We start from the raw sequence: 27945 nt of genomic DNA on the forward strand, positions 1-27945 counted from the left end.
AATCACAGTAAAACATATTTATTTCCCAATCATATTGACAACTGGATTATCGCCCTGGCTCTTAGCCTGGGCAGTAGTCCACTAGCTGTAGAGATAAATCTCCATGGTAACTTAATTTATCTGAGCCCGCCGTGCTTTCCAGCCACCAATTCCAGGCAAAATTTAGTCAGGAAAAGTGAGATATCCCAGTCTAATCCTTTATCTTTTGTGCAACAGCCCTTTGTCCTTCATTTGCCCCCTCAGCTGCCTCCTGTTCCCATTGATCTTCTCCGCCAATCACCTTCCTCCCTGCCACCTGTGAGTCTCCGCCCATCGCTGCACCTGCACCGCATTCCCTCATTAACTCTCTTGTATTTAAGCTGAAGTTTTTCCCGCTGAGCAGATGTCAGATCTTTTTGTTGTGTTCCTCCGCTTGTTCTTTACTCGTGTCCATTTCCTTGCTAATTTGTGTCGGAGTGAAATCGGTTATTTATTCCTCATTTTCTGCGGCTCCGCACGGAGTCTCCTCAACTCATCCATGACAGATGCAGAGGCTCTAATGACGTAAAAATGTTAATGTGATTACAGCCTGTTGAAAATGCCTCAGCGTGGCAGGAGAAAGACAGAGAAAGTAATACACTTTCAACACTTTGAGTCTTTTATCTCTGTGACCTTTAAGGGGATATTTTGGGATGTGAACCAAGTTACTGTGTTTTACTTTAAATCTCTTCTCAGCCTTTGTTTGTGTGTGTGTGTGTGTGTGTGTGTTCTTCTATTTTCTGGCATAAACGCTGACCTTGTCAGGACCAGTACGTCCTCATGGAGACCAAGACCTGGTCCAAATGAGGCAGAAGCTCATTTCTGACACAAACCCCTGTCCATGCACACACAACAAAAGAATAAAGTGAATCATTCCAAACAGTTTAGTATATTGTTGTTCTTGTGTTTATGAATAAGAATTGTCCTGTGATTCTTTAAATCAAAATCAAAAATCGCCTGCCACGTTATCGTCACTGTTGTAAGTGACTCCTCCTACTCCCCTCGCTCGGTCACACAGTCGTTTCCTCTTCCTCTCTCCCTGTGACGATGGTTTTCTCTGCTTCTTATTCACCGTCTCTTAGTTCATGATGATGAACTAAAGTAACGCCGTCGCTGTCGTGAGACCCGAGACTTTGCGAGACGTCCTGATTCTGAGGACTACCGGGTCGCCAGCCCTGATCTTAGAAGGCTGGTTTTCCACTTATTGACAGTAGGGGGCAGTGGAGACAGCCCCCCAATCTCCCCACAACAACACATTTAACTCACAATCACAATGACTCTGAAGCTGTTGAATTAGGGGGACAATCCTGCATAGTTCTGCTTTAACAGGACAGGATTGCAGCATACCTGTGTGTGTGTGTGTGTGTTCAAATGATTTAAAAAAAAAATACAGTTTTTCCATAATGAAAAGATAAAAACATGCAAAAACTTTTTATTTTTGAAATCCAAATTACATGTACACATATACAAGGATTCAGGATATTAGCATGTCATTTTTCCAAGTACACAGCCAAAAGAACAACGAGAGAGAGTGAGAGAGAAAGAGAGAGAGAGCGAGAGAGAGAGAGAGAAATTACAATCTGTACATGTTTTTCATTTACAGTGAGTATTCAGTTGGAGAGTACCAGAGAACACTAAGGCAAATCATCAGCAGACAGAGGGAACATTGCCTTTTCTTTTTTTCTTTTTTTCCTTATTTAATCCACCACAGCAGTATCAAGAAGTATCTTTGCTACAAAAACAAGGACTGCTGACTCCCGTCACCAGCAATCAGCTGCATAAGTTACATTGTGATAAAAGCAAAACAAACAAACAAACAAAAACAACAAAAACAGAAGGTATCTAGCAAAGGTCTAGCATTACTGTACATGTCTTCTCACGAGTGTTGGAGAACCAGACCGGCAAAAAAAAGAAGCTTTTCTGTACAACTCTGGGTTCAATCACAATCACTGTTCATATTGTGTCACGGGTTTTGAAGGACTTTGGCTGATTCAGACCTAAACTCAGGATGGGTGTTAATCCCAGGTGTGAACGGCGTCTAATATAAACCTGTGATAACACTGAGATCTTCCTCTCCTAGGAGCATGTTAGTCATTTTCTGTTTGATTTTAAAGGCACAGAAAAGTTTGTAATGATCAGGAAAACTTTGTCACTGGCTTATTGTGTTATGAGTTGATGTTTTTATCTCTGTTAAACCATTTATTATAAGTGAGAACAAAGACTTTTATACTCTGTGAAGGAGAAACTACCAACTCCCAACTGTCTTATTACATTATGGCTTTATTACATTAATATAGTTTGTCTGCCACGTTCCTCCAGGTCATTTTAACGTCTCGGTTTTTGTTTTATTGGCATTGTTTTTTACTCCCACAGAGAAACTAAATTCTTCATGAGTGAAAAAAGTTTGTCTTTTTTTAAGTTTTTTATAAGTATCTTATCTTCCCTGCAGGAGAAGCAAACAGGGTCTGACTCATCTGTTGGCCAAGAACGGCTGTTATCACAGACTGTCAATGTGAGGGCCTGAAAAGACTGCAGCATGTTCGCTGTCAGAAAATCAGTCTGATTGTCTCGCACGTCCGACAGCAGAGCGCGCATGATGGACAGAGACGACGTTACCGCACATAAACGTGCTATATTTAAACGGCAGACTCCAAACAGTCGGTTCACGTTTAAAGCTGCAGTGCGCAACTTTAGGTGACATTTGTTGTTGTTATTTTGTTTCTGTTTGGTCTCTGTGAACAGAAACAATGATGTATTATTTCTGTGATGTGTCCTTCATCTGAAAATAAGCTTTGTCGAGCTTTGTCGAACTGCGTTACATCAAATTTCTGGAGTTGGAACTGGGTCCAGGTTCTCCAGTTGAGAAGTCAACTGATTTACTTTTATACAAACATGACAAAAGTGCTAATAGCGGTAAAATTAGCAGCGTTGGTCTGGTTTTAACTTGGAAATTCCGAGTTCCAAATACAAATGGAACACGCAATCAGATGTAACTAAGGGAGCATTTGTGTGTATACACCAGCAGTGCAGGGATGGGCGGGGACAAGAAGCGTCTACACCGTCAAACTGTTAAATGGCACCTTTTTTGAGCAGTAGAATTCACTTCTGAAACTTTTCCGTGGACGCTTTGTTGCGTTTTCAGTCAAACACCAACCTCATTTCACAATGGTTTGAATTTACATGTAAAAGTTATAAGACTTACAAGAGAAAGGCAGGACTTATAGGATAAGTTTGGATTCACACTGTTTACGGCCCAAATAGTGGTACTTTAAAAGGGGGATACTGCCTCTTCTTTATACATTCAGTATTTGAGGGGTTTGAAGGACGTTGGCCTTCACTCCGTCTCACATACAAACTGAAAGCTCGAGAACTTGTTCTCTCATTAATGATGAAGGTGAAGACTGAATTTCCTCATGATTCAAAACCAAATTCTTGTAAGAGCCTCGAGTGCTTTAGTGCACTGAGAAAAATTAGAAGTTTAAACAACTTAAGTGAAGACACGATGTGTTGAACTGGTCATTAAGCCGCAGCACTAAATTTTCTTCACTTTCTGTTAATGTTCTGTTGTGCTCATTAAATAAACGTATGCATCTGTAAATATAATCTCTGTACAGCATGGGTCTGCTGAAGCCGCACCAGTGTCTGCCGGTTTCCATTTGCCACTCTGTTTTCTCCTCGCGTTGCTGTTGCCTCAGTTGTGTTTGATTAAGTCTCGCTGTTGACCCCCTTTTATTGTTGCTGCTTACAGTTTATTCTGCCTCTCGTCCGCGCAAACACACAAATAGAAGTTTTATTTCATCGCCGTGTGTTTATCACCACTTTGATTATTTAATTTGCCATTCAGCGAGTAAGTTGAATGACTTTCCGTTCATGAAAGCACAAGGACACGACCACAATATTCTGACCGCACTCAAAATAATGACTTCTGCGTGATTTAGAAAAGTTATTTGAATTCATTATGGCACTAAATGTCCTCAACTATCTCAAATGCAGTTTCCTTTCCTTTATATAAATTCAATCAAAGCGTTGGCCTGTGTGTGATATTGAATAATAAAGAGTGTGGGAGAGCAGAGAGAAAATGAAAACGTCTGATCTTGGCTTTGTTAACGCAGACGCAGCTGGAGTTTTGCTGTAACACTAAGAACGGCATTGAATGAGTACGTTATATATACAGTATATAATGAAAACACCTGAGAACGGGGCCAGAATGTCACTCCAGGGATGAATTTGTTAACTTGTATGTTTTTAGAAACTATCTCTGAATCCATTTACACCTAATGTTAACCAGATTTTGTTTTGAATTTGATTTTACTAAGAACAGAAGAAACACGTCAACTGCACACACAAAGGCCTGCATTTGAAACAGCTTTAGTTGACAAAGTGTAGATTCATTCATTTTCATGTTTTGGGGGCGAAAATAAATTTAAACCAGTGCCCTTTTTTGTGACGCAACAAAGCTAACTTATCATCATGCTAACGTAAGGCCCTGAAAAACTTAACAGACAAAGAAGAAAACAAATGCAGCCACGGTGAAGCTGTAATACTCAGTTTTCTCGCCTCTAAACTCATCTCGTCTTCACTCCGTCCACATGTGTCGTAAATATCTTGAGAGCTGCTTCCTGTGTTTACTTGCTAATGGCTACTAGCTGTCGCTAACTCTTCTTCCACAGGAGGCAGCTGTGGCTCAGTGGTGGAGCTTTTTTATTCTTTTACTGAACTACAAATTGAATTTAATCTTTCACTTGGAAAGTCGGGGTTTGAGTCGACATCCCGTTGTATCCCTGTTGAAGGCTTTTAGAGGTACGGTTTGTAAAATGGAGCTACTTTCAGTACAGAAAGTAGCCGTTGGCTGTCAAAACAGTCGCTAGAAGTCATAGCATTTTACTTGGAATTGACAAGACGTGAGGAAAAACACCCTAAATATGTTTAGATTAACTTTCTCCTGTAGATTCTTGCCTCTTTTTTTTTCATTGCATTGATTTATTTTAGACAAAGAAAGTTGTGCGCGTCATTTGCAGTCTGGACGCGGAGGACTGGTCCACCTGGTCTCCAAAAGTCTCCAATAACACCAGAAAAAGTGGCTACATTTGTCGCTAGTCGCTTTTTTTTTTACTCGCTGGGTCTGAATACTCGCTAAATATACTGACAAAGTCGCTAAGTTGCCAACACTGCAACATTTATTGGTGAAGTTTCCCGTTGCAGCTATATATGTCTTTTGTAGATGAATGATAAATGATAACAGTTAAAGGCAACCAAAAAAAAGTATTATTACTTCAATTTCACCTAAATTTTACACACTGGGCCTTTAATCTCAAATTGCCACTGGCATGTGTGACAGATGTGTGATTGGAAATGTGCTGCTGTATTAATGTGTGGGTGAATGCTGTTAAAAAAGCAGCGTAAAGCTCTTTGAGAGATTACAGACCATTTACCGATCGATACTTTCTTGACGTGTTGACACCTGAACTATCATGTGGTCAATCTGAATGACATTTTAATACAGATGTAAATGGATTATTGATCACTTTAAATCCATTTCTTTTTACTTTACTTGCAGCTTTGTGATTGATTAATTCATCATACATGAATATGTGTGTTCGTGCAGCTGTCACTCTTTTGACAGGAAACAGAAGCTATTACACCCAGAGCTGTACAGTAAAGCTATTTTGTTTTTCTTTTGCTGGTTAGATCATCCAAAATGTCTTATGTCTTATAGTAGGCGTTGCCCTATAGAGCGTCCATCCAGTGTGTCTCCGTGGAAATGATTCACACACTCTCATACACACTCACACACACACAGGTAATGAAGTGGGACCCAAACGCACACATGCACTCGTTATCATGGCAAAACCAAAACTAAAATAAGAAAAAAAACGCTCCTCCAGGTGCCGTCGCGGAACAGCAGGAGCTTTAAAGCAACATAGAGAATTCAAGACTGAACACAATCAAAAGAATGTACAAAAAGGCACATTTGACCCCAGTGCTCCTGTACTGTGAGATTCAAGTGTAAATGAGCGTCTGTAGCGTGGCTGTTGTGGCTCTTCATCATCACAGAGACAACGTTCCCTCTGAGCGCTCCGTTCTGGCTGCTCACACGTGTTTTAGCTCAGGAACTAATGCTCAGACGATAATGATAATTAGCTTGAAAGTGTCCTCGCTGACGGGCCTTGCCAGGCCAGGAGTCAACATGGTCCCAAGTGTCATCGACTGTCCTTCGAGAGGCAGCAAGTCTCTTTACAAGCTGTCCTGTGGTTAATACCCAAGTGCTGATCCAAAACCCTACATTTATCTTCACCACCCCACCCACACCTGAGCTGCAGAGCACAGGGTGGGGAGGGTGTTTTTTTTTTTGTCGGTCGGGGGGTTGAACGTGTTAATCATCCCCTCCTCCGTACAGGTCGGCTAGCTTCCGGAACCGAGGCCCCCAGTCGCCGAGGTAGTCGTAGTCCTGGTCTCCGTAGCTGGAGGCGGAGTGCAGGGAACTGAGGGAACCGGCGGTGGAGCCACTGCCTTCATAGTCGAACACCAGCAGGGAGTCGTACGGGGGAGCAGTGGGGTCGTTGTCGGCCGCCTTCAGGCCCTGAAACGATAAAGAACGTAGACAATGGAAGGTGAGCAAACACTGTGGTGTTTTCATTTGAGAGACCACCTCTTTCCAGACAAGGTTACATCACAGGAAGCAGATTCACTTTTAGGCATTTGTTGGATTTGTTTCAGAGAGTTCTACTGATGAGAAACAACGAGAGCAAGGGTTGCTGTTATACTGAAACTGAAACAGGTGCCAGCAGAGCTTTTGGTTCACAGCTGCTGGTCTTGTTGCGTCACTGCATCTTTGTTTTCAAAGATTTGTCCAGAAGAAAACACGGCGAGTCCAGAATGCTCGAATGCAAAGTTGCTTGAAAACATGGCGACGGTGAAACTAAAGCTTATAGAAGCTCAAACTGTGGCTCAGTCGCTATGTATGAGAATTTCTCCTGACGATTAAAAATGAGTACGAAAAAAAAGTACTTAAAAATAAAGTTAGTTTGAAGTTGGATATGTTGAATAAATCCACTCCTCCACATGCAGCAAATGAAAAACACTTAATTACACATCAATTCATTGATTTGCTTTTCTCCCGTGGGGACGAGCCAATTAATCGGCTGTTTTGTTTGTTTTTCCCCACGCTTCAAACTATTGCTATTATATTAGCCTTTAAAAATGAGTTGACCTCTAATTTAAACACGCACAGATGATTTGGAAGTCCCTTCACGAACCCCTGACATGGAAACGTGAGAAAAACAAGATGACTGCAAAATAACATTTCTTATTTTAACCATATTTCTCTTCCATTACGATAGATTCAAGATTAGATCGTGACATGGTAATCTACTGTTGGCGCTCACTTATCAGTCACTGCTGAGGCAGAGGAGTAATATTACGAATAAAGAAACCTCACAAAAGAGTGTGTGTGTGTGTGTGTGTGTGTGTGTGTGCGCACTGCTGGCAGATAGAAAACCTGAGGAAGTGCATAAGATTGCATTAGTAAATGTCCAACCCACGGAGCATTATACGACACGTATGCTAAGAAGAGCCGTCAGCTCTCACCTCATTAAAATGGACGCCGCATCACCGCTGCTCCAGAGATTTAGCAGCAGCCCACGCACTCAGGCTGAAGTAAGAGGCGAGAGTTGTAGGTTGAGGAGGTTACAAGACTCTAGAGCCAGACTGCAGTATTGCAGTGAAAGTAATAATGTGAAAATAATGTTTCTATGGAAACTGTATCGTAAATATACTCCATAGAGCGCAAGTAGTTCCTCCCCATTACAGCCAAATGCTTTCAAATTAAAGGAACTAATGTCGGGTTGATGGCTGATCTCAGCTCCGCTCCATCACTGCGACCCCTGCATGACCCAGCTTGTGTTTTCCTTGTTACTCCTGAAAGCTTAAAGTCACGGATCACAACTGTACGTTGTCACAAATGACATGAAGAAGAAGAGGAAGAGGAAAGAAAGTGCTGTCAGTTAGAAGTGCTGAGACACTGGGTTCACCTGTGGTTGTACGGTGGGATTACAGAATCCCTGCAAACATTTCATCAACCCAGCGGCTGAAGGCAGGTCTGTGGCACAATGTCTCCCACGACACCGGCTCAAATGATGAATCTACAGTAAACAAAACAATTCAGCGGCTTTGTTGGAGCTGTTGTTGTGTCGCAGCAACGGAGCCGTGCTTTCATACAAAGGCATGAAATCGAAATCTAAAATGAACTAAAGTCAGTTTGCAAACAGCTCCACTTCTCAGCATGCTTTGGTTTTCAGGCAGTTTTTGTGTTTGTGAAACGTTAAAAACGACTTTGTAAACATCAACATGTTTGTTGCGGTGATGCTACTGCTCTCACAGTGCCTTGAGACTGAAGTACAACACACTAATCTGTTACTAACATTACAATTATTAGTATTATTTGTAATTTGTTATAAACTATGTTCAGATTACCAGGCTGAAGTGACCAATACCTGATTTTTTAAGGGATTGATGTAGGTCAGATCTGAATTAGCTCTGCAGCACTCTGCAGCAGTATTACGCTCCTAAATCAGATAAATACCCAATATGTGACCACGTCATATGAGTGAGAATGTTCATATCTGAATCAATGTGCCAGCGCAGGCGCGTGAAACTAAAATTATAACGCAATTTCAAAGTAAAAGTGTTTTTCTTTTTTTTTATAATCACACATTTATGATGCAAATTGAATTTATTTATTTCTAGAGAAATTAATAACGTGGACAACTGTAATTAAAACACCAAACTTATTATTTCTATTACACAAATGTGTTGAAAGGAAAGAGCAGGTTGTGGGCCATGTTTTCATGATAACAAGATATTAAGTCATGTGCCACCTGTGGCCCGCGGGCCTCCAGTTTGACACCTCTTTGCTAGAAAAACATAGGTGTTAGCTTCTTGACAAAGTGCCACCGTCCCGGTTTAAACCTGGTTCCTAACAGTAGATCTCGCAGCCACACTTTTTTAAATATAAATAATTATTGAATTTTATTGAACTCATGATATGTTAAAAAAAAAAGTTAATGAGAAAATCAGAGTCGGTATATGCTACAAAAAAGTCTACTCTACATTTATCACAGTGACAGTGTTTGTTACGCAATAACAGGCTCAACCTCAGTATCTGTCGTATTAAGGGCGTCTCGGTGATGTGTTTACTGAAGAAAGGTCGGCGTCAGGTCAGGAGTCGGACGTGCTCACACGACGTCACTGCAGCGGCTGTAATCCCTTAACATCGCAAAACTTCCCTCTTTAACGTTTGGCGGAATTTTAATGAGCCGACTCCCACATTATGTTTTTACTTCTTATTTTTGACTCTTCTAAACATTTGAAAGGAGGAAAACTCTTCATAGATAAGTGAGATTCATCAAATGTCAACGTGCTTATCATAAATCAGCCTCTGCTTTTGCAATCCCCAGATTATCCAACACAAGAATGTGTGTGTGTGTGTGTTCCAGGTATTACCCATGTTGTGGGGACCTAAATCTGTTTACACCCGTGGCCAGCAACTGGTGGCCCATGGGCCAAAACTGGCCCGCCAGCATCAGTATCTGAGCCGGCAGATGATTTAACAAATTTGATTTTAAATGATTTGCTTATCTTCACAAAACAATAGAAATTTCATAAAAACACTGCTGTTGTCATGGAGACAGCCATGTTTGGAGGAGTAAATGTCCGTCAAATAACTACTTGCCCGTGTTAGGCTGAAAGAATAAGCTGCACAGTAAATATTAACAGCACAAGGACGTGTCTTGCAGCAATTGTCTTCGTAACAAAGCTGCTGATTAAAGACAACGTCCACATTATTGTTAGTTTAAGGCAACGAATGTGGGTTTTTGAAGACTTTTTAAGGCGACTCTTGCCTGATGAAGATACAATGTTTTGGCCCAAATATTCAATCGACTACATTCACTCGCTGATCCCTGGTTTACATTATGTCACATTATAAGGACAAAGACAAGTCATCACCATTGAAATTATTACAATTTAAGGTAAACAAAAGGTTGCATTGTTCAGATTAGGCCAGTAGTTAGAGTTAGAGTCAGTCCTCAGGAAATGAATGTTAGTCGTAATAATGTCCTCTGAAGTCAAGGAGACAAAAACCTGGCCCTAGTGAGGCAGAACCTCTGGTTAGAAGATGTTTGGAGCTAGGATTTGAATTGTGGTTCGGTTAAGGTTAGTTATGGGGAAGGGTGAACACAGTGTCCTAAGAAGAATAGCTGTGCAAACCTACTTGTGTGTCTGTGTTTGTGGAGATGGACAGTAGGGAGTGCACGGAGAGTTAAGAGGAAAGGAGGGATTATGGTGGAATGGACAAGAGGGGAGGATTTGGGTCACGTTTGACAGATGCCGCCTCTATCTCTAGGAAGAGAGATTCAGCAGATTACCCAGCGCAAGCCTTTACTTAAACACACCTCCCACACATACATGTTTCATGTCCACATTTTTCATGAGCTCGCTCACGCTGTGCACTGAGCGCGAGTTCACCATCAGAAAAAAAAGAAAATCGTGCCCCCTATCTAACAGTCCGGAACACGGGCGTGATTTTGCTCGGAAGTGTTGAGATGAGAGCGGTAAATCTGATAAGCCGTGTGAACATTTTATGGGCCACGTCTGACTGAAGACGTTCTTGCTACTTCGACACTCGGTGGGAGGAGAGAATTAACGCCGAGAGGGAGAGGCAGGGGCGAGAAGCAGCGGCTTGTCATGTCTGCCGGATTAAGCTGTCTAGATCGGCTTGCAATGTCTGATAGCTCCTGCTCATTATTCAGAGCTGTGCTTGGCAGATGTCTTTATACGCATCCCAAACAAAAAGGCACACACACACACACACACAGGATATTGGGAGCAGGTAGCGCACGGGGAGCAACACGCATTGACAGCAATTATTCGACACGCACGACATGACACGATGTCACTTATCGGCACTGTTGACAGAAGATTTCAGTCTCATTAAATCTGTCTGTTCATCCACGAGAGAGTGAATACGGCTTCCAGGAGGGAGGAGCAAGCAGACGCTAAAAAAGAATAAGACGTCTTCAGACACACACTGTTCACCTCTGAGACAAAAGACGGACTCGTCTGCATCGGCTACATTTAAGGCAGAGCTCAGGTCGTTTAAGGTGCTTCTGCAGAGTCGCTGTGTGTCACATACAGAAGACGCAGTTCAATATGCCGCCTGTCTGGAGAGGGAGACGGGAGAAATGGAACACGATTTACTGCTCTGAAACACTGGGGGATGCAGAAAACACACACACACACACGTAAAGACATACATCTCAGTGGGGACCAAAGCAGCTGAACACCAGCTTTTCTTTGCAGCTTATTGAAGTTAACGCTCCATTATCCAACGTCCTCTTCAAAAAACCTTTTTGGATAAATTTTTAACAATATACTATACATAAACACAGTGCGGCTCTCTGTCTCCCTCTGAGTCTATCAGTGGTACTGCAGCCTCACAGCAGGAGTCAGCTCTTCTTTCCAACTTCATTTCCTCATCTTTAGGAATTTCATTTCAAAATAAACTGGTAGAGCTTATGTGTGTTTCTTCGGGACAAAGACATCTCAGCTACCTCAGTTAGTGTCGGAGCATGTGTAGTAACTCACGAGTGAACAGCTAAACTGCAGATAAAGCTAGATTGGGGTTTTTATATCATTACAGTGTTTAATTAAGGAGTTATGTTAACTATTGCTCTGGTGTGTCATCGTTATTTGCCATATTTCAGACACTAAATCCACAGTTGTAATTCTTTTCACATGCTCTCAGACTCTTTTCTAACATCTACAACACGTGAAGTGGAGAAACTCTACATTTGCTTTGCAAGCACTTTAACTGTGGGGGTATATGTTGTGAAAACACTGTGCCAAAGAACAGGGTTGTGTGTGTGTGACAGCACAGTCTTTTTCTTTCCCTCACTTGCTCCCGATTAGGGGCTGCCACAGTGGATATATCCGCATTTTTGATCTGGCATAGATTTTACGTCAACACTCTCTATTTATCCGCGCTTTGGGACGGGCACCAAGAGCACACTAGTGCATTACAGTGGCTGGATCGTTGTTTGCGCTGTCCTTGTTCTAATCAAAACAATGCAGAAATCGTCTCCCTCTCCAAACAGGCAGCGCTGTCCACTGCGTGTAACACACTGACTCTGCACAAGTGCCTCACACACACACCCCTACTTGAAAACAACACATCCTTTTAACACCTGTCATCCACACTTTACGTCCCCTAAAACGGAGACACTGCTCGAACACTCAGGAGCTGCATTTCAGGGCGGACAGGCAGAAACAAAGACCTTTTAAAAAGTGATGATGCAGTAACTTACATTTGCTTCCGAGTTGTTTATCAGCAGTGAATGAAAAATACACTCATGTCAATAACAGTTGCAGCTCATGGAGGTGACGACCACGTTAGTCACGCGGATGAAGCCTACATTTAGAAACTTTCTGAAACGCTACCAGTATTTTTAGTTTGTACACTTTAGAGTGAACTCTGGAAATAATCACCCTGTCACGCACATTATCCTCCTGATTGAGTGTTACCAGTCATGGTCCAACTATCTGCAGGGACTGCAAAGCAGTGCCACACTTACGTTTAGAAAAGCTATTCCACCGCATTGTCTGTCAAAGCAAATAATCCCGACAAATGTCAGCTTCTTTGCATATATTAAGAAAATGGAGCAGTTTCCAAGGCTTTCAGGAGGTGTGAATGTTCTGCAGCCAGTCTGTGAGATTACTTAAACTCAATGGTTTTACCGCTAATTAGTTATCCAAGCTGTGGCCACGTCTGAGGCCGGCTAATCCTGACCATTAGCAAAGCTCATTAAGAACTACCCCGGCACTGTTGTCTGTGTTTATGTGCCTGCTACTCTCTCTCTGAGGTTGTCTGACAGCAAACACCGCTCATACTCATCCATTTTACATCAGTGATACTGATAATCTTTTATACCGGAGCATGGTACAACTGAGCGTAGACCTGAAGAACATTTTCAAGTTGCATCCTCTTCGTGATGATGCCAATGTAAGCTTCCCTGTTTAAATATAGGTTCTGCATTCTGTTTTAAGTAGCAGTCTTCAAAGTCTTTGAAAGTTACATTGGATGGGTCTCCATACTGGCAGCTCTGCTGTGAGCTATGAGCAGCAGCTGTTTGAAGAAGCGTCTGAACTTCAACATCCCTAAATCCTGTAAGATGATGAGGTAAACTGCTCACATCCTGCTCACGTCTTTGATGCTTTAAACCAAAGTGTTCAGAAAAGCAAAAATATCTAACATTGGCGAATCTTTTTCTGGAGACAGTGCTCTCACACTGCCCTCAAACACTTCCTGTTTCACTCATGTTGATTCATCGCTTCCTGTGTGCCGAGAAGTTCGTGTCCTTCACCAGAAATTAATCTCTGAACGCTCGCCCTTGCAGATTTAGACACAAGCGCTGACAATGAACAGAAACATGATGTAGTATGAGTTTAAGTTGCTTAAAGTAAACACGTGAATTCCGGAGTCTGGTGTGCGTGTGCTGTCATACCTCATGGATGAAGTCTCCGATGTCCCCTGGGTGCGGTGCAGCAGAGCGGACCGGGTACTGGTGGTCATGATGGAGGGGCCTCTCATCCAGACGTCTGATCCCCACTTTGACACACTCTGGCTCCAGGGCATCGGGCTGCTGCAGCTGACTCAGATCATAGTCCTAAAGACACAAAAGCACACATTCACACGGGGCTTTTACAGTGACATCAATTCAGATTTATGGTTTGACACCCAGGAAACACTGCTAACCACGGAATTCACATAATACGTGTACAATGATGTCATCATCACAAAGACCAGCAAAGTCTGTACCCAACTGGAAGGCCTGGACAAGTGACACACTATTGAAATCCAAAAACCTTTGCCACCTTCCACTCAAGTGATGAGAAACCACACAACACTGGCAAAGCAAGAGTGAAAGCTGACTGGGACTGGAGAGAGATTTCAACAACAGCAAGTCTAAGGGTATGTGGCAGGTGATCCGCAACATCACATGCGAGCGACCAAAAAGCGACTGCCCAAACAATGTGTGATGAACTTTAACACACTTTATATTAGATTGAATCTCCTCAATAAAACCTCAGCAGAAGACCTGCCAGTGTCCACAGCAGACGTGAGATGAATTCTGTTGAAAATGCAGAACATTCATCCAACAATGGGTTCTAAAGACAGATGTTATTACTGATGTTTCAGAGAGATCAGTGTCACGATTGTTACCATCTGACCATTCTCTCTGTACCAATCCAGTCTGCAGGGTCTGGTCTCAACAACAATTTATCCGGGGCTTCCACCTCCGTTCTGATGAAAAGCTTTGAGAAGCAAGTTCTCCAGCATCTCAAAGACAAGACTCGCTGATGGCAGTTACATCAGTGCAAGAAGAAGAGGTGTAAATTAAATAGTGTTAAGTGCTATATTTTGAAGAACTGTATGAGGGATGCAACATTTCCAAGCAGCAAGAACCAAACTGTTGCAATTTTTACAAAATTGCATTTAGAACAAAGTGAGGATGACATTTCCACCGTCCTCCACTGTTTTGACACCCAGGCCTAAACACACTGTAGAATCATCACCCAGCAGTTGTATGACTCCACTAATCAATAGGTTTTTTAAAGGACTGCATGGTTTTGACCATTGAACTTATTCCATTCATATCTGAATTCCTGAGTCCAAGAGGAACATTCCTGCCAAATTTGAAAAAAGAAAATTCTCTCAAGGCAATTTTTTATCACAACCAACTAACACAACAAAAAAGATGTGTGCGGTCACTCTAACCTCAACATTCGATGACTGAGTTCATTGTTAAGTCTTTGAAAGAGATTCTTGTGATATCATGTTCACAAAATTTGAATGGATGGACGGACAATCCAAAGGTAGGCATCAAAGTAGAAACATTGAGGCGGAGCTGGTGATCAATCTCAGGGTCAGAGGGAAACTGTATCTAATATGTCCAACCTGGGAAAGGAAACTAAGGAATGACTTGACTTCTGATCTTGATCACTGAATGTTGTCCATCCAAATCTGAAAAGTTCATCCCTGAGGTCATGTAGAACATTTCTGCCAAACTTGAAAAGAAACTCTTGAAGCAGTTTTATGAAAAGTGCTGACACACCCAAAAAAAATAGTTTTGTGAGGTCATCAAAATTTGATGACCAAGACTGACACAGTCAAGCTGTTGGAAGGATCCTTAAGGAATTCTTGAAATATCATGTTCATACAATTTGGATGAATGGACAATATCTCCAACCTGAGGAAGGGTATTAAGAAATGACTCAACTTCTGATCTTGACAAATAAATGTTGTCCATCAAATCTAAGCCGTTCATCCATGAGTCTATGTGGAACATTTGTGCCAAATTTGAAAAGAAACCTTTATCAAAAGAAGTTTTGTGAGGTCACACCAATCTCAAAATTTGATGACCAATTCTTATTTATTTAATTTATTACTAAGCTGTTGGAAGGTTTCCCTCAAGAGGTTCTTCAGATATCATGTTCCTAAAATTTGGATGAATGGATTGTTGTCACATGTCACATGTCTAACTTGGGAAAGAATACTCAGAAATGACAATTGACTTGACTTCTGATCTTGACCGTTGAATGTCCAAATCTAAGCAGTTCATCCATGAGTCCATGTGGAACATTTCTGCCAAATCTGAAAAGGAAACCGTTTGAGGTTTTCCTAAGGAGGTTCTTGACAACATGTCCAACCTGGGAACGAATACTCTGAAATAACTGTACTTTAGGAGGCTAAATTCTCACGCTACATTCTCCTTCTTCTTATTCTCCTATGACTTTACCGAGGAGCCATCAGATGAATTTAAACTGGAAACATCTCAAAGTTAATGTGCGCAGGGCCAGGACAGGAAGTGTCTGCAGTGTGTCATTAAAACAGAATGTCATCAAGAATTTACTGAGCAAATGTGAAACAGCAGCCAGTTCACCCTGCTGCCGTCTGACAAGTGATACAGAAATATCCACTGCTGTACCACCACACTCCATGCCATTCATTTTTTTTACAATTTCACTCATTCATTAGTGGTAAATACTACAATGTTGTTTTGCATTATGATAACTGAAGTGAAGCGTGACTCTAGGAGGCAAATAAACACCTCAGGGCAACTTCAGTAATCACTCCAGTGACAAAAACAATTATTGGTTTTATATATTTACTGCATTACATGTATGATTTTGTCTTATTAAAGGTGCTAATTTTGGGACTCGTCGTCATGAAGCTGTAAATCATAACACGCCGAGACATGGACACAGCGTTCTGAGACACAAATCCAGTTTCAAACACAGAGATAATCTGCTTTAAATTAAAGTCTGAGGCGGAGAATTAATCGCCAGCTTGAACTCTGCGACGTGACAGGCAGGTTTATTAACGTTTGCTAATAATGTATTCTATCTAATGTCAGGTGCGCCGCATGTCACTGGCTGTGAAATACTGAAATACAAAAGGCGGCCGCGCTCATAATGAACCTCGTTGATTGATGAAAGCACTGGTCTTTATCAGGACACGGAACAATTCACTTTAAGTAAATAGAGCCGTCACCATCCCTGTGCTTACTCTCTGTATTGAACAGTTGATGTAGTGAGAATTTCAATGACTCATACGAGCTAACGGAGATCTGATGCAACCATGTCCCCTGCAGCCTCTGTCCTGGGGGGAGTGAAGCCGACGCTTAAGCTATCTAATTAGCATCAGCACTGAGAAAGACTGTGTCTCACCTTTACTTACACAAACATCAGCAGAGGGGAAGTGAGTGTCACGGCCTCCGATTAGTTCATGTTGACTGGTACTGAGTCACTTCAGTTACCATTCAGCAACCATTCTCATGCTCTCTGGTCTCCATGGAAATGAACTAAAGCAGGACCGCTTTCAGCACAATCGCAGCATGCTGTGGACTGACCTTGGACTTTGTTCACAATAATGGGCAAACCAATAGAACTCTCTCCACTGAAGAGCAGCTAAGAGCCCTGCAATAACCAGGCAGCCAAAAAGGAAATGATGTGTCTTTGTTGTATTTAGAATTCCCAGAAGAGACATTTTGTCTGTCCTCACGTACATAAGGTTTCTGTTTAGTGAAAGACTATTTGTGCACATTACTGCGTATTAATCATGCGTATGCTTCACAAGTTTTTAGTTTTTGGATTATTTGAGCACTGATGTTTCCCATTAGCAGGTAATTAGTTGTCATTTCTCTGATTAAGTCAATTTAACCCTGTGCTGCATTACCACACATACTGTATGTCATACTATTTCATGATGTATATATAAAATACTGTCTAGAAACAGATACCCAATGCTTGTGCTCATTAAAATGATGATATACAGTGCACTAGTGTTGTGACAATTCATACTTTTTAATTATGAACTAGTTCACATTCATTTGTTAAGTGTTTGAAACTTTTTCTTTGGCAAACCAATAACATCATCATTTTGGCCATTTTAAATGTAATAAAGGCAGTAAGGCAATAACTTGCCAATAGCGTAATCATGTTTTTCATTTTGCCAACAATGTCATAAGTTACGACTAAAAAAATCCTTTGAAAATGTAATAACTGCAGCTGAAAACTGCATGTCTTTGAAATAAAAGATGGTTTTTGTTTTGCAGTTTCTGTGCAGTTTGCTCATCAAAAGAAGGGAGAGTGGATCCATCATATTCATCACATTCATTCATTCATCAAGGATACGTACTATGCAGCACGCTCTCTCCTTAATTATGGTTGTAAGAGCTAATTTGAGAATGACTATTCTGTCCAGGAAACAGAAAAAAATAAAGAAATACGTATATATTATTACATTATTGGCTCCAGTTGTTAGATTTTTCATCTAACGCTGAGCGAGAATATAACAAAAAGATTTTTTTTTAAACCAAATAACCGAATGAATTATGACATATTTTACTTATTACATTACCAGCAAAATGTTATTATGTTATTTGTTAAAAAACCTTATGACATAATTTTTGTTTTTACATGGTAAAAATGGCCATTAGTTGTTTCTTACCTCCTGATAGTTGTGGCTGACAACCACACCTGCCTATTTTGGGCCGTGCAGATATAATTTGCATAAAAATGTGTGTTTTTCTGGATGTCTCTTTCATGAAATGCTGAAATAAACTGGCTTCTGCAGGAACATCTGTACAACCAGCACCAGCCAACACTGGACCGCGTCACAAAGTGGCACGAGTGGGAGTTCAATAAATCCCGGTGGCACCTGTGTGATATTTAGGCCTGAGGTTCGAGCATTTTGCCGGCACATAGATCAGCACAGAAACGTGTGAGCTTTGTCTCTGCACAGGTTCTCTCTGCCCTGAAGCTCCATGTTGCCTCTCCTTAAATAAGCAAAATGGCAGCAGGAAAAAAAACCCCGTCTCCATTCTCCATTAAAGACAAACATGTTGTTTTCACTAATTCGTAGATGAGTTAATCATTCCACTGGGCGTTGTCTGTCCCTTTAAATTTCTTTTTGTTGTGGTTTTTCCGTTGTGACGTTTGAAGGAAAAAGAATGAACTGTAGTTCTACAGTTAGTGACGAGAGCGGTGCTGATGGATGACATGAGCTCTGTCTCTGTCTCTCAACTCTCTGCTTTCATATAGATATTCGATGCACATTCTCACACTTTGTCACATAATATGCTATATGATATGATCGTATGCCATTATACAGTGCAGTATAGAGGGGCCTGTGGGTAGAATGACTCGTGCTTGGCATTTTTATAGTGTAACCGGGTTAGAGCATGACTGAGAACACAAAGAAGTGTTCACTTCTTGTCTGGAGATACGCGATACTGGACTTTTTGCCAATATCCGACCTGCTGATATATCAGGAGTTCTTACCGATGTGGTTAAACATAATAGAGGTCAAGGAGGTATCTTGCCTCCACCCGCCTGCTGCACTGCTGGTGTACGCACAAACGCTCCCTCAATCAGGTTTGACAATTTTGAGCCTGTGTTCAAATGCAGCACATAAATAATGTTACCAAACAGAGTCAGAATAACATAAAAACAACAAGGGCAGCAGTTACACACTGCAGCTTTAACTTCCACCAGCTTTGAAACTGAAGGTTTTCTTCATACCTTCAATGTCACAGTTCCACCTGTGACTCCACGTCTCCTCCCTTTCAGTTCTTTTATGCACCGACGCCACAGGCTGCTTGTTTTCTTTTCTTTCTTTTTTTTTACCATAGCACTTTGCAGTCCAGTTAATGGTGTTGCTATTCTTTTGGTCAAAAGAGACAACAAAGGAGACGGTAACCATGGAAATGTGCTTGAGAAAATGCAAGCAAGCACGGCACAGCACGGTTGTTTTTTGTCTGTCTGACACAGTCACTGAACTGAAATACAGAGGCAGGGGTTGCGATGCGGCTCGCGATGTTCCTTTGTTGGAGATTAACGCACGTTTTCAGGGATTTTTTAAAGTCTTTTTAACTTTAATCTACAGTTCGGCATTGTTGGCTTTGATTCTTGTGCCGGACGTCGCGCTCATGACTCTTTCAGTGACGACACTCTCTGACCAATCAGTGGCCCACAGTCGTATGACATCACGCATAGAGCAGGTACGTGCCGTGCCGAGTCGAGTCGAGTCATGCCGGGACCATGTAGCGGCAATACATACTTCACACACTGGTATAGTGAAATTAGATTAAGATGCAGTGAGAGATAAGGTGACTCTAATTACTATTATTTAATAACAAGTTCTACACACTCCTCAGCTCCACTCTGATCACATACCCTGGTATAAACACTAGAACAGTATTTCTGATAGTACCGCCAGAGGAAGCTCGCGTACCACGGCTTTATCTTCTAAGGGAACCACGTCCGTAGAAGATAAAATCAGTTGAAAAACAAGCACAAATCTAATCAAAAGTTAACCTGTGGTCAGCAAACAGCCACCACAGAGAACAACATATATATTGAGTGTGTGTGTGTGTACCTGGTCTTCCTCTCCACCTCCCTCCTCGTCATATTTGAGGATGTTGTCCCGGACGTCGTCCTCTGGGTCGATGAGGAGCTGCTTGGCCTGACGCTCCTTGTCCCTCCTCTTCATCCACATCACAAACAGCAGCACCAGCACTGCAGAACGCAGACGTGGGACAGAGAAGATGAGCACAGACATCTGTCTGAAAAGTCTTCACAGCTCCTGTAAATCTCACATGGGGAATCAGGGGCTGGTGGATTTGCAAACTGTGCTTTTCATCTCTCACACTCAGTCAGGTCTTGTTTTATACATTCACTCCTCTCTGACTGAGTGATGAAACGGTGCTGATGCACCATGGTCGGTGTGTTGCATCATTTCTGATTACCAGCGTCGGTTAACGATGGGCATTTCATGCAAAGCTGCTGATCGTCAGTGACTGGAAGTGGGAACTAGTTGATGAATAATGAAAGACGAGAGTGTTGTTTGTTGTTCTGTGGCTGCGAGCGGAGCTCCCGCCTTCTGCTGAGTGCTTTGTTCTAAAATGACTGTGCACGTCCATTGTCGACTCACGATGGAAAAAGTTGCACACAGTATTTTTTGACAGCCGCAGTCGTCTCTGCGTGTTCCTCCTGTGTGGCTGCGGAGCAACATCTAAGTCAGTCATTCCCACAGATGGTAGGGGGGGTCGGGTCCCAAAGATGTGTCAGGGAAGATATTTTTAGGTCACCAAATTGTGATTTATTCAGTAAAATGCATGAATTAACTCTGGATTAACTTGTCAAACATATGCTTGTGTCTACGTGTTTAGAAATGGGTGTAAAAATAGAAACGTGTGCACAAATTTGCTCTCGTCATGATTTCTATCGGGGAAATGGGTCGCAGAAAAAGTTTGCTGTCTTTAAAAAGTGGGTCCCCCGTTCGAAAAGTTTGGAAAGCACCAACTAAGCAATTCTCACATGTACCGTATGTGGCCGAGTGGAAGGGGTTGTAACTGGAGGGTTGCCAGTTTAAATTTCTGCCCAGGTCAAGGGCTGTGGTACCCCTGAGCAAGGTAACCCAATCCTCCCCAATGTTGACTGGACACTCTGATTTGACCCCGGCGGTCCCAAGCCTGGATAAATGGGCAGGTTGCATCAGGAAAGGGCATCTGGTGTAAAAATATCTGCCAAATCAAATATGCGGCTCATCCGCTGAGGCGACCCCGAGAGAGGGAGAAGCCGAAAGCAAAAAAAATAAACCCAAAAAAGTATGTCACTGCTTGTTGCTCTGCAGCAACCAGAATTGGCACTTGTGTGTGTGTGTGTGTGATATACACAGTGGAAGGTTGCCTTCATTTATTATTTTAAGCGGTGAACATGAAATAAATCTAAGATTATTAGCGATGGGATTTATTACAGAACTCTATAATCCTGTTCAGAACTGAGTTCTTTCATGTTGTTGAGCTGCTACATTATCATGAAAGGAAAAAGATCTTTATTGTTATTATTCAATCACGGCTGCGAGGTCAGATGGAGGAGGGTGATCACAGCCGCTGCGTCTGAGCGAAAACTAAAAAAAACATTTTCGTTCACTGAAAAGTACAGAAGTTTATAAAACAAACTAAAATTGTAGTGAAAATGTGCTTGGTTTTTGTCCCTGTAAATGTGTTTCATCCATAAGGTTCATATGAAGTGTATTTATTTTTTGAAAGGTTTTATTTCAGACAGCATTTTCATTCATTCATTCATAATAAATAGTTTTGAATTTGTATTTGTTTACAGTGTTGGACATAAGGCTGTGCAAGGTTAAACACAACATTCCTTATGTCGTTAATTGGCTTGAGTTGGTTTTGTCTAACATCATGTGATGTGTCTCATGAGGGTTATTTATTATTATTCTTGTTGTTATTATTAATTATCTTGTTTTACCTTTCACACAAACTGCATCCAACCTGTTATATTTGATTCAAGGATGGTTGTTCATCATCTGTCCTGATAAACTTTTTAAAATGGCATCTTTTTCTGGGTTTTTTGTGACCCATAATACTTTTTATGACCCTTTTACATCTTGAACCTAGCAAATATTCCACATTACAAAAAACTACAACTAAAACTAAGCATTTTCAAAGATTAAAAACTGAAAACCCACTCTAATAACTAATTAAAACAAACTAATTTTATCCAGAACTATTACAACGTTGGTTGGAAACCCAACATAATTGGCACTCGGTGTGATATATACTCAGTGGAAGGTTGCCTTAACCTTTAGATTTCTTTTTATTACATTACCTTTATTATTTTAAGCGGTGAACATGAAAGAAATGATTTGCTTTGCTATGGGATTTATTAAAGAACAATATAATCCTGTTCAGTACTCTGTTCTCGTGTTAAAATAAGCCAGTTTTCTGGGAGACGTGAAACATGATCATGGAAGGAAAAGATTTTCATTGTTATTATACAACCAAAATGGTCAGATGCAAAGTTGATTAGAGCCGCGACGTCACCGGGGACCAAACCTGAGCGAGTGTGTCTAACATTCATTCATGTGTTGATGGTGGGAGGAAACCCACGCAGACACGGGGAGAGCATGTACAGCATCTAACCCAGCACCTTCTTGCTGTGAGGCAATAGTGATAACCACTATAACACCGTGCCAAAACTGCAAAACCTCTCTTCAAGTGAAATCTTCTTTTGGGAGTTATCTCAGGAAAGACACATCTCTTACTTTTGACAGATTTTAAAAATTTGATGCGGCGCTTCACTTGGTGATGCCATAGCAACAGTCAAGAAAATCTGACCTGAAAATTCACGCACTGACAAAAAAAAAACCCTCATGAAAGAAACATGCAGCTCTGGAGTGTTTCCTATGATGCTTCTCTGAAACTCAGTGGTACTTAATTATTTGAAGTAATTGACTGCATGTGCGTTACACTGTGTGGGAGCAGAAAGCGTTGCTCTGCAGCTCATGGCTGTGGTTTCTTCTCTTCTGGCTTCCACTGTTGGACTTCATCATCGGGCCTGTCACTTGCTGCACTGATAAGTTAGTGCCGGAGCTCACTGGAGCCTGCAGCACTGGGTCTGTTTTCAAAAATTCATTTTGGCCAGTGCTCTTTGATTCTGACTGTCTAATTAATCAACATGTTGATTTGATTTGGAAAAACATCCATCAGACCAAACCATTTATGAGTGAGACAACCGTCTTTATGGCTCGCTCCTGTTTTAGAAATGTGATACACCGACGTCGGGGTGGTAGCTCAACTGAACACTCATAATTTTCTGCACATAGTTTTTTTTTTTTTGCTGATGCTCTTATTGTCTGCTACATTAAGTCTCAGTCCACCATTATTTCATTATGACTGTGCATTCACACGTACATGCTGTGTAAGAGACAGCGCTCACAGTGGACCTCTGTAGGCTACGTGAGCTAGCACACGTAGCCCTGCTAGCATCATCAATCCAAACGTTGCTGATGTTTCTGGGCCACAGACGGGACATAGAAGGGACAGAAGGACAACAGTGCGCTCATAACCTTCCTGTACGCAGCTGGGTCACAATGCTAGGGGGGCTAAATGAGCTAGCATGTGCACTTGCAACGTTCCTGCCCACAGCTGGGAGACAATGCTAGCTGGGCTAAATGAGGTAGCATCGTGCACTCGTAATGTTTGCACCAGCAGCTGGGTGACAATGACGTAGCGTTGTGCTAATGCTAGCTGGACTACAATAGCTAGCATTTTGCAGTTTCCCTGTTCTGGAAACTTTAGCAACTACAGTGTTTTGAATTGGGATTGCAGTAACCATTTTAAACTCTAAAGGTCACTGTTGTACACATTTATAGTATAGTATCCTCCACAAGGTTAGATTTATGTGAATTGTGATAAGGTTATAGTTACGGCTAGTCAGTCACTGGTAATGGCATGGTCCTAACAAGGGTAGCTGTGCCAACCTGTGTGTGAGAGAACTTTTATTCGTTAGCTCTTTAGGACTTTTTTTTTCTGGCATCAGTCGTCCTCAGAGGGACCAAAAACTAATGAGGCAGAATCTCATTTCTGAGCATCTGGTTAAGTGTGGGGCTAAGATTTGAATTGTGATGAGGGACAAGGTTTTGTTTAGACGGTCAAAAAATGATTGGAATTCAACTGCGTGAACCTCTGAGTGTGTGTGTGTGTGTGTGTGTGTGTGTGTGTGTGTGTGGGTGGGTGGAGGTTCACCTAGTAGGCTGATAATACAGATGAGGATGGCAATGATGGCTCCAGTGCCAAGTCCTGTGGCAATGAATCGTTCCATGTCCACGCAGTCTCCGTGGTGATCGCACTGGCAAACCTTGACCCTCAGGTAGGATGTGTTGGACATGGGAAGGTTGCCAGAGTCTGTGATGGTGATTGGAATCTCGTAGATCCCACTGGCCAAGGAGCTGATCCTCAGTCGAAGCTGAGCATACTCGCCTACATCGTGACGGATAAAGACGGAAAGGGTGTTAAAAAAACCCAGTGGTGGTTCTTCACCTGTCATCCTGCTTCATATTCATACTGTTCCACTCAGTCACTCACTAGGAGACACACAGGAAAGCTCAAGTCTGCTAATGATCCTTGTGCTTTGCCAAAAAACATAACAACGGCAGATTCTAAAAGATAAAGTCCTGCATATTTTCCTCTTTACAACTTTAGTTATTTATTTGTTAAGCTGGAATACCAACACTAATTAAGTTAATAATTCTAAATAGGTTGAAAAAAGCCCCATAATCTATTAAACACCTCCTTCCTGCTGCTTCCCACCTCTGCATCATAATTATCAAAACCACTATCTACCATGTGCACTAACTCTGGGACATTGTATGCATTATTTTTATATTCACACATTTATATTCTCATGCCGAAGCGCTGAACATTACATTTTATGTGCTATTTATTACAAATAGATGCGTGTGAATGAGTGCGTGTGCATGTATAATGATTTTATTGGGGCGTTGCAAAGAAAATTTCATTTCAATTTCGATTGCATTCCACGCGGTGACGATAAAGTTTTCAATTAAATTAAATTTGATGGTATCTTGAGTCAGAACAGCTTAGCAAATGTGCTTATGAAGCTGCAATCTCAAATGCCTTTGTGGTTAAATTTATCCGCCGAGCATTACAGAGTAACATAATATGAGGTGTATCATCTCATCAGAATGCAAGAGTAGAAATGTCACCACTGCAGCTGCTAACAAGGCTGCAATTATTAATGTATGAGCTTCCAGTGACTTTGAGTGACAGTATGTAAAAATACTATCACTTCTCAGTGATAATACGATAAACGATTTTCAGCAATTTTAACAAAATTCTCATGTATGAAACCTATGCCTGCTTAAGTCTACAATATCTAAGCAACATCTACAACATTTAACTACCGCCTTTGACTAAAATGTGACCGTGTGTTGCTTTGTAAACCCACTGTTGACCCACTGCAGCCTCCATTAGTAAGCTCAAATGTGTGATTTGTTTGAGTTTTCTGTTTGAAATGCTTCTGTCGGACTCATTAAACTTGGACCGCGATGGATTTGAGTTTGACACCCCTGCCATAGAGAAAATCAGTGTTTTTAGTTTGCCAGGACGCAGGAGCTGCTGGTCTTTTGCTGCCTGTTTGGTAAGATTTTGTCACTTAATACATTTGGAGTGGTCACGGGCCAAAACAAAAATTTATTAAAAAACCTGTTTTAATTTGGCTTGTTTTTGTCTTTCCATTAGAAATCTGTACTTTAGCTTTTCCGTAGGAACAAAGACTATAGTTTTGTATTAAAATTATTTCTGAAATAAATAGATTTTGTAGTTATAAGTTTATTATTTAAAAATTAAAAATGTTGTTCTACTTTGCTGCTTGCTCAAACATTACCTCGAGTTGAAAAATTTTGGGCTCGATCTAATTTTTAAGATATGATATCTGATTAAAATATTGTCTAAACATAAATGACCAAAAAATAAAAAAATATGTATGTGGTGTAAAGGTAGATTGTACTCACCGCCTCATACCTCAAAAGAAATACCGTTTTTTTTCTTAAAGCACAAACATATTTTGCCTTTCCATTTTTCATAAATCTTTTACCTCCTGAACATTTAAAGCCCACATAGACCGGAAGCTCCAATTAACGCTGCGTTTGTGTGTGTGTATCTGCGTCATTACCTCGTTTATGAAACACTAAAGTTTCAGAACAAACAGTTCAGCCACTGCTGAGAAAATAGTGTTGTATTGTTTTCCTGGGCTCTGCGAAGCGGATCGGCACTTCCGTAGTTTGATGTCGTCATCAGAAATCCTCACCACTCCTCTCACCACCGTAGCGCCTCCTGGTGTGGGCACTAGTCCGGGCACATCCGGTTGCGTACATTCAACCGCAGAAGAAGAAGAACTACTCTCGTTGTAGCTGCTGAGATGCAGAGCATCAACGTGCCAGAGGGGGAGCTGTGTATCTGAGAGCTGGCCTATCTATTACGTCACTTCCAGGTACCTGGCCAATCACAGGACAGTAGGAAAGCTCTCGTTGGCTGGCCAATCACAACACAGTCCACGTTCTGGGGGTGTGGTTTTGGCCTGAAACAGCGCAGCTGACGAGAGTGTCAGTGAGGAGATATTTTGATCGGCTCGTTTGCAGCGATTACGAGATCTGCTTAATCTCACTTGTAGTAGTAATTAAAAACTAATGTAAACACTGCGATCTAATGGCGGGATGCCGTCATTTCGTGGATAATAACATAATTGCCATGCATTGTGAAAATGTCGTTTATAGTCAATGCACTATTTAAAGCAACATAGATTAATTATAAGGCAACTTTTTTTTTAAGATCAATTAAGCACTCGTAGCCACATAAATGACGTGGTTGGCCACAGAGTTTGACACCCCTGCCCTATGGGCTTTGCTTAGGTAGTTCAAAGTTCACACACACACACACACACACTATTCTGCACTGACCGCTGTGGCGACTGAGCGTCCAGTTGCGGCGTATGTCTGATGGGCGACTGGCGAGCTCGAAGGCGAAGGGTCCGGCGTTGTGGGTCAAGTCGGCGTCACTGGCTGTGATGTTGATGCCGTTGGGATTCGGCCTCTCACACATTTCCACCTCAGGTGGGTAAACATGAGGGGCGTTGTCATTAATGTCCAGCAGATACATCTGAAGGGTGCCTGTCCCACTGGCAGGCGGGACACCTGCACACAGAGAATATGAAACATCCACAATATTCAATTTTGTTTAATATTAAAGGCACATTTATTGCACCAAATAAAAAAAAAGAGTCCAATTTAAGTGTCTTTTTGGAAGCTGTACAAGTTAAAAATGCCCCTGCTACAATCCAATTGTTATTCTCCTGTCAGTCCTTCCTTGACACCAGTGGCTTTGGTGAAGAACACATTCATGGTGCAAATTATTTTCACTCCACGAATCTAAAGAAGAAAATTAGTACAAGTTTAAAAACCTCGGTAATGCTGCTCATTACACGCCACAATGAACCTCATAATAAAATATGCCCCGAGGATTAGAGTTAGGTTGATTAATGTAACAGTTATTAATGCAACAAGCAAATGGCAAATTACATCATACGACATCATTAGTGCATTTTGGCCGGGGACAGGCACGTGGTGTAAACACCAGAATAAGCTTCCAGAACCAACACATATATGGATTCATTCTCTGGGGTTGATGGCACGGAAAAAGTCGACATCAACATGACGCTATACAGGAGAGGCCGGTTCATTACTGAGATCACTACGGGATAAGACGACACCAACGTTTACTGGGAAAAAGGCTGAAAAATCCACAGTCATGACTTCCTGATAACAAATGAGTGTGAATAAAAAGCCCGAGAAACCTACATCACGTGTGTGACAGCTGCAACAAAGGCTGCTCCTGACTGAAGTCTTACTTTATGCTGTAGAATGTAAGTGATAAACACAAACAAAGAGAAAGATCAGCCAAAAAACAAGCAGGTGCTCCACGGACGCAG

The 27945-nt window shown here is 41.6% G+C and overlaps 1 protein-coding gene across 2 annotated transcripts in view; it reads right to left on the bottom strand.

Annotated features, from left to right (window-relative positions):
* Positions 1-1422: 1422 nt before the first annotated feature.
* The window catches only part of LOC131465420 (cadherin-2-like), a 103812-nt gene continuing 77289 nt past the window's right edge, over positions 1423-27945 (bottom strand). For both annotated transcript variants that reach the window (XM_058638093.1, XM_058638092.1), the window contains exons 12-16: positions 26918-27151; positions 24186-24419; positions 20015-20154; positions 13578-13739; positions 1423-6598 (exon numbers count right to left, since the gene is read on the bottom strand). In XM_058638093.1, coding sequence (XP_058494076.1) covers positions 6392-6598; positions 13578-13739; positions 20015-20154; positions 24186-24419; positions 26918-27151 — 977 coding nt within the window. In that variant the 3' untranslated portion in view covers positions 1423-6391. The remainder of the gene's footprint in view (positions 6599-13577; positions 13740-20014; positions 20155-24185; positions 24420-26917; positions 27152-27945) is intronic.

This window comes from Solea solea, chromosome 9 (genome assembly GCF_958295425.1).
Source record: "Solea solea chromosome 9, fSolSol10.1, whole genome shotgun sequence".
NCBI lineage: Eukaryota > Metazoa > Chordata > Actinopteri > Pleuronectiformes > Soleidae > Solea > Solea solea.